The 11,493-nt window shown below is 49.6% G+C and overlaps 1 protein-coding gene across 3 annotated transcripts; it reads right to left on the bottom strand.

The window, feature by feature from the left end:
- Positions 1-5,332: 5,332 nt before the first annotated feature.
- On the bottom strand, positions 5,333-11,216 carry DNAL4 (dynein axonemal light chain 4). Of its 3 annotated transcripts, XM_030546484.1 has the most exons (5): positions 11,114-11,205; positions 9,210-9,433; positions 7,525-7,608; positions 6,516-6,582; positions 5,333-5,903 (listed from the first exon to the last, which is right to left on the bottom strand). In XM_030546484.1, exons 2-5 carry the CDS (start codon positions 9,279-9,281, stop codon positions 5,899-5,901), a joined length of 228 nt encoding a protein of 75 aa, XP_030402344.1. In that variant the 5' UTR covers positions 9,282-9,433; positions 11,114-11,205; the 3' UTR covers positions 5,333-5,898. The 3 variants fall into 3 exon arrangements, with proteins under 3 accessions (XP_030402344.1, XP_030402336.1, XP_030402331.1); XM_030546476.1 differs by having other exon boundaries at positions 5,333-6,582; positions 9,210-9,430; positions 11,114-11,216; XM_030546471.1 differs by having other exon boundaries at positions 5,333-6,582.
- Positions 11,217-11,493: the final 277 nt, after the last annotated feature.

The following is an 11,493-nucleotide window of genomic DNA, read 5'->3' on the forward strand; positions in this document are numbered from 1 at the left end:
TAGTCCAGGATGACAAATATGCTTTGGTGGCCCCAGGCCTTTCTTTCTACCGGGCCCACTAGATCCATTGATATTCTTTCAAAAGGAACTTCCATTATAGGCAAGGGTACCAACGGGGCCCTTAATTGAGGTTGGGGACACTCTGGGCAGGAGGTGCAATAGCGTTGGACTTCTGCCCATACTCCTGGCCAGTAGAACCTTCTTAGGACTCTATCCAGGGTCTTGTTTGCTCCTAAATGTCCCCCAAACAGATGACTGTGAGCTAACTCTAGTACAGCCCTCATGTGCCTCTGTGGCACCAAGAGCTGTTCTACTACTTCCCCCCCATATTGGCACTACCTGGTACAACAGATCCTGCTTGATTATATAGTATGGCCCTGTGCCTTTGGTTTTCCCTTCTACTGGCACACCATTTACCTCTACAACCTCCTCCCTCATGTCTGCATACAGTGGGACATCGGCTTGGTCCTGCCCAAAACATTCACGTGTGAGACCAATCTGGCCTGATTCTATTGACTTGGGCTCCCCTCCTTCTTTTGAGGTGCTTCCGCTCATGCTGGAGGCCGTCTCTGGGTCTCCACGGGGCCTCCTTCCAATCAGGGCAGCTCTCTGGTTTGCTGCCAAGATCCTAATCTTTTGTCTGCCCTCCTTTCCTGTCTGGATTTCCAGGACTTCTCAGGGGTGTGTGTGTGTGAAAATAACTCTGGGGAAAACTCAGCAAAAATTGTGGTAGGGTCATCCGTGGGCACCTCAAATTCCGCTCGGGGTTTACTTCCCTCGCCTAAGTCAATGCGGGAGGAGTAGGCTCTCAAACCCAGGAAAGTCCCTGCCAATTAAGACCAGATAGGGGAGCTTGGGGACCACCCCTGCAGTCATCTTGGTAGTATTTCCCTGGATCTCAATCCATATTGGAATTGTGGGGTAGAAATTTACTGTGCCGTGGACACATGTCAGTCCAGTGCTCTTGCCCCGGCTCAGCTGGTCTTGCCCCACTAACTTCCCTTAGACCAACGTGACAGCACTCCCAGAGTCCACCAAAGCTATGGTCTGGATGCCATTCATCTTTACCAGCCTGGTGTTCTCATGTTGGGCTGTCGTGACCCTCACCAGACTGATTAGGCCACATCGGTCCCCGGGCTCCCCCAGATTATATTGCATGGGCTCCTTCCTATTGGGGCACTGGGCTGCTATATGCCCCAACTCCCCACACTCATAACCACGGTATTCCGGAGGTTGCCCTCTGTCTTAGGCCCTCTGACTCACTTCCCCAGCCCTCTCCCCCCAAACCCCCAGGTCCCTTTGGGGCCTCAGGCCGCTCCTAGGTGCCTGTTCTTCGAGCTGTGGCTTTCCTGGATTTCTCGATGATCTGGGGCCTCAGGGTCAGGACTGGTTTCCTGAAACACCATGTTTCACTCCCGGGGTTTCAAACAGTTCACGGGCTGCCAGTTGTCTCTCTACAAGGGTGACTAGTTCATCGTAGGTGGAGGGGTCATTTTTTCCAAGCTGAGAGTCTCTGGGTGTAACCACTTCTGGGCTAGGTGGATTAGGTCAAATAGTTGTGATCGTGGTGTCTTGTCTTCACAGTACTGCCATTCATGGAACCTCCGGGCTCGCAAGGCCATTGTTACCCCTGCCCTGGCTAGGATCTCTGCCTCAGTCAGGGGTAATATGCTGCCTCCTTTGCAGTCATATCATAGTAGGCCTTCTGGGCCTCCCCACACAAAAAAGGGGCAAGGATACCTGACCACTGAAATCGGGGTCAGGCGTTCCTCAGGGCTATCCTCTTGAAGGCCAGGGGGTACACCTCCACATCATCCTCCCGGGTCATTTTCCGCAGACAGTAGCTGGCTCGTATGGTCCATGTCCCATCATACCCGTGACTCAGTTCTGTAAGGGCCTTCAATTGGTTCACTAGTTCCTGCAGCATGGCCCAATCTTGAGTGACCTGGGTCATCAGCTGGTGATTGGTCTCTTGCTGCAGCTGCATGGCCTCCTGTTGGGAAGCTGCCTGGACCCAGGTAGCCCCCTGCTGGGTGGCAGTGGCTTGCACGAGTGCTTTGACCACATCCTCCATCTTGAGGCAGGGTGGTTGTGACCCACCCTGGATTATGTTCATGGTGCAGAGATCCCACAGCTAACACCACATGTGACAAGATGGCCTATGTAGACTAGTGGGTCCTGCACTTTTCTTGGTGGGGGGCTAACATACCACCCCTTGCCCCTGCTCTTGGGGCACCAAGGGCCCCACTAGTGGCCCAGAAAGGTGGTAAAAGAGGGAAACGGGTTTGCTCCTTACTCTGAGCCCCAGCCCCTCTCAACCCCTGCAGGTTCTTACCCTCTTCCCCCTTAGGTGGGGTACCTTCAGTCCTTAAACACTGGGGCATGGTCTCCCTTATTCCAGTTTTCTGATCTTCCAAGTCTCACAACACACCTCCAAACTCCAGTCCTCTTTCCTTCCTCCTTCTCCCCTGACTGCCTGAAGCAGGGGGGTTTTATTAGGTTGCTAACAGGGCCTTAATTGACTACAAGTGCTCCAATTAGCCTGTAGCAACTCTCCCTAGTCTACAGGGAACCACACCTTAATTAGCCTAGGGCTTATATACTTCCCCTCTACCACTCTCCCACTGCTTCCTGGCCCTCCTGTATCACAGGGGTGAGAGGCCAGCACTGGGGTACAGGAGTGAGATGCCAGTTTTCCCTTTTAAATTTTCCTTTCACCTAAGAGATCTGGGGAAAAGAGAATAGGTAACTCAGGGGGCTGGGGCTAAGATGTGAAGCCCTTTGTGGCCATGTCAGCAGATCCAACCTAGGCCCAGGTCCTGGGGGTTGGATGGCATCTGTGGGCACACACAGAGCCCCACATTCTTTACACACATTCCTCTGACTCAATATCACTTCCCTCCCTTTCACACTTTTCTTTCTGACACACAGTCATACGTTCTCTAGGACACACGCACAATCTCTTGAACACATCCACACAGAATTGATGTGGAGAGAACGAGGAGTTCTCTGCTTGCTCATGTCCCATAGAGCAATGGTTGCCTAGTAACTGTCTCCAGCTGACACTTTCGCCCCAGATTCTGACAATGCTATATTTCATTCCTTGCGCTGCAGTAATAGTAAATTCACAGGTCTTATTTCCCCCTTTAGTCTGTGCTAAAGACATTAACTCTTAAGTGCATCCGTGTTCTGGGCTCATATGAGCAGAGCTTTCCAGCTAAATGTCTGACTTCAAAGTCCTGCTTATCTAGCCAGGCAGCAGGGAATGGATAATGCTGAGGGACTGGGGAAGGGCTACAGAGCCTTTCACAGGGCGATCACTGGTTCCAAGCTGGCCCTGGCCTGGGGGAACAAATATGCTCAAAGGGATTGTCAATGGAATACAGACCATTAGGTCCCTGCTTCCCAAAAGTTTTTACCATCTGGTTGCTATTCAGTGGCTTATGTCAAATGAGTTGGTCCCTGCTCTGTGCATGGGGACCCCCACAATTGAGCAGTGGAGTTATCATCTCCTATGTCATAGGGCCAAATCTGAGCTGGGTCGGTGTGTAGGGTCCCCACACCTCCCCAGGTCACAGAGGTGGGTTTGAGGTCAGTCTGTGTGTGGGGATCCCATACCCAACTTGTGGGCTCATCATCATCACTGTATGTGTGGGAGCCTGCCCGTTAACAGAGATCCCAGGCTTACATTAGAAGTGTTCAAAATCCTCATCCCTTGTGACAGCAGTGAGTTAGTGTCACAGTGGACGCGACGCTTGCAACCCTCAGGCTCTGCATCACTTCAATGCCAGCATTAAATATTAACCGAAAGATTTTTCATGGAGTCAGGTCTGAGCCTGCAGCGAAACGAGAGCTGGAGAGCTTCAAAGCCAACACTTCTCATCTGGCTATGTAGCAGTGCATCTTGTTGCCATGACATCATTGCAGGAAAGTGTTCAGATTCCTGCCTCCCATCTCCTGCCTGCTAGAGTTGAGTCTCCCTTTGGGCAAGGAGTCCATGATGGCCACTCTCTCTGCGACCTTTCCAGTGCTTTCATGGACTCAGGACTCCCCACCATGCAGTCCAATAGCAGAATGTTATGGAGCCCTGCTCCCCTCCGCAGTAAAGTACATCACAAATGAGGCACTGCTTATAATTGGATTTTGGAGGATCATGGCCCTTCCCAGCTGGCAGATAGGAAGGGTCATGCTGGTTGGTGCTGACACATGCCACCCTGCAGTTTTCCACCTCCCTCCCCACCTGTGACTCAAGCACTCTACGATGGTAGGATGATGGTAACAGCACATGGACTGGGTGCAAGAAAAGTCACACTAGGACAAACCTCTCTTCTCCTCTCCCCACCCCTTAGCACAGAGAAACACACTTGCTGCCAGCCCAGTAGGCTTCTCCTTGAAACTCCACTGCTGATGCACTCATGGAACAAGTTGGTAAGGTGTGCACTCCAGCCAATAGGGAAAATGACTGTGGCTACTCCCATTCCAGAACGGCCAAGATTGCTGGCTGCAGAGGGAAATGCTTGTCAGGAAAGGCTTAGGAGAACATGGGAACCTGCCAGATGCCCCAGTTGCACTTGCTTTAGGAAACTGAGGAGTTTTATCTTCCAGACGTGGGGTCTTAATTTCTGGGGACCAGCCAACTTCAGCAGAATGTGCTTGTTTTGTGCAGGTCACAGAGACATGGCTGCAGCCACATGACCAGATAACAGGTGGCTGTGGGGCCAAGAGATTGTTTGCTGAGGTAACCCCCCTCCCTCTCTCTGATCTCTGCAGGTCAGCCTGACCCTAGCATGGGCACCCATGACCAGGAGGCATGCACGTGTGTGCGCATGCACGGCTATTAACTATTCATTAGCATGAAAGAATATTAACTACTATCTGTTCATTAGACAAGAACTGGCATGGACTGTAGCACTGCTTGGGCTCTCTTCTGAGAATGCCAACAATCCAATGAGCCACGGAGACTCAAATCCTCTTTAGAGGTTGCCCCTTTAGATCAGGGCCGAGGCAGATTGGCAGAAGGTGGGGAGTGTGAGTAGCCTGCTCTGCTGCTGCTCATGTTGAATCTGCTCCAGAGATAAACAGAAGACTTTGCTCTCCAGCATTGTTGATCTGGCAACCTTCCCTCAGCACTGAATCCTTCCACCAGCACAAAACCCAAATTAAAGAGGATAGACCTCCTTCTTCCCACTGGTACAAGTCACCCAGCCAACAGGAGAGTGAGTGAAGACATGTCCCAAGCACGATGCCTGAACCGAGTCACAGTTGGCTGCCTTCCCTTTGTGCCCCCACCTCGATGGGTTCTAAAGAGAAAACCTCAAACACAAAAGCCACCGTTGTAATAAACTTTTTATTGTTAAAAAAATCCCCATATTCATATAAATAAGCCATATATGTAAAATACAAGTAGGCTCATTCTCTCTCTTAACACCTTCCCACAGCTTTAAAAAGATAAAACAGACTAAAGAACAAATGTATATTAATCTCTGATGACTAACAAACTGGCAGCTCACATGGAGCTCCCCCATTACCACCAGCCTCTAAGCAAGATGTGGAGTGTGCACAATCCTGGCACCCATGGTGTGCAGAGAGCTTTTGCCTCCCCTAAGGATGCATTCAAATGCTGTATTGAGTTTTCACCCACTCCCTCATGTGCCAGAAACTGCAAACATTTTAGAGCTATGCCACTGCTCAGTGGGTGTGAAAAGGAGGGGTCAGTTTGCATAGCAACCACCCACTGGGTTTGGATTTCTAAGTTGTCACTTTCTTCTCACACCCAGGCAGCTCAGCTGTCATGTTCTTGTCCCAGAGAGTGGGAGAGAGGTGCAGGAAAGCAGACTTAGCCCCTAGTACTGTTTGGGACAGTGGGGGAAGATCCTTCACATGACCTGTTCCAAAAGGTCATCCTAGATGGGGACAGAAAGAAAATGAGAGGGGAGAAATACTGTCAACATTGATCGTTGGGGCGGGGCAGACATTGGTCACCAGAACCTTTCCATGGTGTAGGAGGGACTTCAGAGAAGAGAGAAAATAGTGTGGAAAGATAGGAGAAGATGGCATGGCTGGGTTAGCACCCTTTTCCCTTTCACACACACTCCTAGATCTGATGTATGGCTTCATAAACAGCATCCCACAGGATTACCTACCCACCAGATCCCTTCCTGCCTAATCTTATCATTTAAGCAAAGAGAGACACAAGATCAAAGTGAGCTACCCCTTGAACTTGGATTAGATAACTCAGCAGATTTACACACGCACACACACACACAGCGTATCCCAGGGAACTAGTACATAAGTATGAAAAAAAATCTCCACATTTTCCTATTAAAAATAAAGCCCTGCCTCAAGATTTTACAAAAACCTGTGAAAGGAATGAAGAAATCCCTTGTATGTGGTGAGCCTTGGACATAAGGAGATGTGTCAGGAGCACTTCCAGACACAAACAGCCAGGCTGCCGCCAAAGAACATGTACAGCAGGTTCTTCACCTCATGGGTGATCTCAAAGCCAAAGCCCTCACCAATCACTACATGCCACGAGGAGCCAAACTTCTTGTCCATTGTCTCTTTGATCATCTTAGCGGCACTCTGAGGAATAAAGAGAGAGAGTCCAGGAGTATGCAGAGGGAGCAGCAGGTCAGAGAGATAGGAGGGGTGTATTTGTGCATACAAATTCCCCACGGTTGCCCTCCCTTTAACATGACTCTCAGGAGGAGGGTGAGAACTAGGATGAGGTTACAGTACAGCAGAGCTCCACTGATGAGCACCCAGACTCCTTTGCTGCAGACTTCTGAAAACCCAGTAGGAGATATTAGAGGTCTGTATCTAGAGCCTGATTCTCCTCTCACTCACACTGGTCTGAATCAGGATTTAAGTCACACAAGAATGAGTTTGACAGGAGAATCAGAACACTATTCTTTATTGTTTTTTTAGGGAATCCCTTTTTCCTTGCAGCGAAATCAGCAAGACAACTTTTGGGACTGGGGCACGGGAGCAAATGGAAGGTATGAAAAACGCCCCCACTCTCCCTTCTAGTTCTTACTCATTCCTAGCACTGAACATCCATTGTAACAAGCAGACTGTCTCGTTGCTCAGCCAGAAAGCATCTTGAGAACCAGGGATAAAGAGATGTACTAGGCCAAGTATGTTAATTCAGGAAGGAGCATAACCCCTTTGCCTGTGCAGTGCCCCTAAGTGATCCTTGGATCAGAAACCTCCTCCCACTTCACTCAGAATACAGAAAGCTCGCTTACAAGAGGCCATGGGAAGCAGACTAAGTTAGAACAGGCCTGAGGCTTCTCTGATCAATGCTGAGAGCCTAGTCTGGGATTCCAGTCACCTTTCCTCCCTCTTCCCTTTTCTCCTTGTGCTCAATGCAGGAACAAAGCAACAGAAAATTGGGACCAGAGTGTCTGACCTCCCTTCTGCCACCCCCTCTACTCTTGCTCCAGAAGATTCCCCAGGTATGGAGACAGAGTGACTGCAACCAGCATGTCCAGACAAAATAACCTTCTTAGCACTGACTGTTACCTCATTGTTGGTGGCGTATTTCTCACAGGCGGTGACACACAGCTCCATGGCCTCCACTCGCATCTCCTCTGGCATGTCTGTGTGCTGGGAAAAACAAGCAAACAAGGGAGCTCAGCAACCCAAAGAGCTGGGCACAAGACAGAAGAGCAGATAAGCTGGTGTCACCTGCTCCCTCTATCATGGCACGGCTGTGCCCTACATTCTTGGATACAAGCAGAAAAAAAATAATCACACATGCTAGCTCCTCTGATCTGTACCGCAGAGGACGCAAGAGCATCACCCATAGGAGAGCTCAAATGCCAAGGGCTTGAGATCAGAAATAGCTCTGCCTTTGGAGAAATGTAAATGCTCAAGATGGAAGAGGCTTATGATGTCACCTCTTGTTCCTCCCTCCCTCCCAGTCAATGCAGAATTGTTCCCTGCTTATATTCCAGCGATTCAGTGATTTAAGTTACAAGTGATGAAGTTTCTGCTTTTTCCATTAGGAGAGTATTCCACAGCCTAACAGACTGAGGCTTTCCCTTTGCTCAGTTTCATCTTTCACTCCTAGCTGTACCTCTGGGATCCCCCTAAACCATTCCCCTTTCCCTTCCTGGTGTGCTTCGTTGCCACATAGCCAAGTTAGACTATTTAGGGCCGAATTCAGGAGTGTTGTGAGCAGTGGGGAGAGCTGGAGAAGAAAATGGGTGTAAGTGACACAGCAACAAGACTTGTCCCAATTTGGCATTCCTTGTGTTTCCAAGACAAGCATGACACATGCAGCGAGTCAAGGTCTGCTCTCAATTGCATCAGTGTAGTCAATGGGAGACCAGAGTGAGGGCAGAATAAAGGGGTGAGAAGAGGGAGGTACAAGAGAAAAAATTAACTAATGGGGGAGTTAAGATAAAGGGAAGGTGTGTTAGTTGCTCTCCTCATTTCTTTTTCCTATACATCCCACCCTCTCCTGTACAGCCTCAACATGTCAGCTGCACTCATTCCTGCACAACCACTCAATGCCAAGTAGGTAAAAGTTATGCTCCGTTACTACCTTCTGAACAATTTATACCACTATTTACAACACTGCTGATTATAGTCCTGACACGCCCATGGAACTGCAACTGCTTATTCCAAGCTGAATTTAAGATTTATTTAACTTTTCCTCATAGATCATATATTTTGTGCTAATATTGTGGTAAGAGTAGGTAGGCAGCCCTTAGATATTATTGCAATAAGCCCTACAGGGAAATCTAAGTTACGCATCATTCTCCCCTGTTCTATTATCTCATTGACTAGAGAAGTCTCTTATCCAAACTCCTCTAAAAAAAACAACAACAAAAAAAACCAAAACCCCCAAGCTGCACAGAGTACCCTGAATGTGGTGGGAGTGCTGTAAAGGCAGCATGCTCAGCGCTGAAGGAGTAGGGTCAGAAAGGGATTGCCTGAGCTCGCTGTGGCTGACTGAGTGGCAACATTAATAAATTTTGGAGCAGGCTGCCTCTAAGTTGCCTCACAGTAGAGTGGAACATGGGGAAATGGTAGGAGGGTGCAGCCCTCAGATAGAATTGGTATGATATGATCATATTCTTGTAGCTACTCAGAAGTTGAGGACAAACTGGTTTGGAGGGTAAGTACGAATGAAATACATTTATCTCCCATCCTTGTACCTTGAAATTCTCATGATCATACATGCCCACCCTTGTTCTTACCCTGATCAGCGGGAAGCTGTGAAGTCTTTTATAATCTGCTTCCTCCTTTTTCCCCTCCCCGGTGTCTGCCATGGTCCTTCCACTGTGACCTTGAAAGGGGGCAGAGGTGCCTACTTAGGACCAGCCAGATGCTGCAGTGCAGGTGGGCCAGAGGGATGGAACTCTTGAGAATCAGGCAGAACAGTTTCAGCAGAAGCAGGAGGTTCTCTGCCCAAAGAACCCTGCTAAAAAGAGGGGGAGGGGGGATAAGAAAGTTGAATTTAAAAAAGGTCCAGTTTGATCACTATGAGGAGCAAGATGTGACTCCTGCCATCTCCTCCATTGCTTACTGCTTCTCCACAGTATATAATTAACCTGGAGAGCTCTGTTACAATTTATTACAGAGATAAAGTGCTTACAAAAAGTTGTCACTTTCTATAGTCAAGATTTCAAATGTGCTGCACGTCTCAGGGGCACAACTCCATAAAGAGACATAGGGCTCTGACTTGATGGCAGCTTGGTTACTAGTGAGGGGTCAGGACACAGTGAAATTACAGCACTGCTTTCCAATAGCCAGAGAGCATGGCATCAACCATCTTCTGCCTTAGGCTGTTGTCCTGTTCTTTTCAGGACACAATACTGTTCACAATGGGGCCAAAGTGTGCGTGCAACAGGAACAGATTCTGTGTGCGTTTCAGGATGAAAATAGTTAATGGGCTGTTTTGGTTTGTTTTTCAACTGCTGTTTTCAACTCCAGCGTTTGCCAATCACAGGAGTGCCACAACAGACTCTGCTGCACCACTTCTCTGGGCCTATGCCTGGCCAGTCGCTCAGAAGGTGACGCGGTCCTACAGCACTCTCTGATGGGCAAATTCAGAACATTTCACCTTGGTCTCTTCTTTGGTTCTCCTGTCTGGCATAAGACACTCCCCTACTGCCTCAAAGAAAGCAGAAGCATCATAAATGTATTTTGAAAAGAGGTCCTGACAAGCTAATGTTCCATCACTGGGCAATAAAACACCCAATACCTCTCTGAGGCCATAGTAAGTCCAGTCTGCAGACATACTAACTAAAGTAACAAGTACTAGGGCTATGGGTTCTCCCAGAAGGGATTGTGGGAGTTTTACACATCCCTCTGAAGTACTCAGCAGTAATCACAGATGGTGGAAGACAGGATAGCAAACTAGATGGTTGGAATGAGGCAATTCCTTTGAGTTGTTGTGGTGTTTCAGGTTTATCTCCCAAACGTCTCACCCACAACTCCAGGCCCCATGACACATACAATCCATCTCAGACTCCTTCATATACAGCAGACAGTTTAAACACACAACCAGGTTGGGAAGAAATGCTGTTGAGAGACATTTCATCCATAAAAGTCTTTTAATTTTAAACAGAGCTGGTTTATAACAACCCCACAGAAACTTCCTTGGAGACCCATTCCTGTTTGGCGGCATCAGACCCACTTCTGAGCATTGTGCCTCCTTCACAGGCCCCCTGCTCCAGGCATCAGACCCACCTGACATGGGGACGGAGGGGGGGATATGGCCTGGAGGGAGCAAAAATAATCTCTCTCTCTCTCTCTCTCTCTCTCTCTCTCACTCACACACACACACACATATAGAGCACAGTGGAGACTCCACTGGGGTGGCTGCGGCCATCAAGCCATATGAGGACAGGAGCCCCCCCTCCCCCATCATGGAGGGGCCCTGCAGATCGCACAGGCCGGGGGAGGGAGGGGCTATAACCAGAACCTAGAAGGGACTGGGGGGGGGGGGGGACGGCGCTATCCCGGGCGGGAGCTGGACCCTGGCTGCGGCGGGAGCCCCGGCTGGGTGGGGTCCCTGGCTGGGGGGCGGGGGCCTGTCCGCTGGCAGGAGAGGGGGCGGGCCCGGGAGGGAGAAGGCGGGGGAAGGACTCGGTCTCACCTGCGCCTCCTCGGCTCTGAACCCAAAATATCAGCTTCGCTTGGTTGTTAAGGAGAGAAACGCGCTTGTCTTAGCAACCAGCGCCGGAAGTCCCGCCTCCCCTTTCTCATTGGTTGGTTTGCAAAGTTCGAAACATCTTACTGGTTCCAAAGTTGGTCGATGTCGTGAAAGGGTCCTTCCTCCTCCTCGGGGCTGGGGTGGTAGGTGTCTGTTAGCTGCCTGATCACATGTGAGCCCAATTATTGGGAGGGAGACCTTGGGTCAGTGGTTCAGGTTCTTGAGGTGTTGTGCTCAGAGGTTACAGCAGGTACTAGCCCCTCGGCATCACGGGATATAGATCTCATGGCACCCTGACAGCACAGTGACACCTACATAGCATA

This window comes from Gopherus evgoodei, chromosome 1 (genome assembly GCF_007399415.2).
Source record: "Gopherus evgoodei ecotype Sinaloan lineage chromosome 1, rGopEvg1_v1.p, whole genome shotgun sequence".
NCBI lineage: Eukaryota > Metazoa > Chordata > Testudines > Testudinidae > Gopherus > Gopherus evgoodei.

Excerpts from the sequence above, each read along its gene's own strand:
- DNAL4 (XM_030546476.1), bottom strand. The coding sequence starts at position 9,281 with ATGGCAGACACCGGGGAGGGGAAAAAGGAGGAAGCAGATTATAAAAGA. Across the intron at positions 7,609-9,209 it reads ACAGCTTCCCGCTGATCAGG|CACACAGACATGCCAGAGGA; the intron begins GTAAGAACAAGG and ends TGTTTTTCCCAG. Across the intron at positions 6,583-7,524 it reads AATACGCCACCAACAATGAG|AGTGCCGCTAAGATGATCAA; the intron begins GTAACAGTCAGT and ends TTTATTCCTCAG.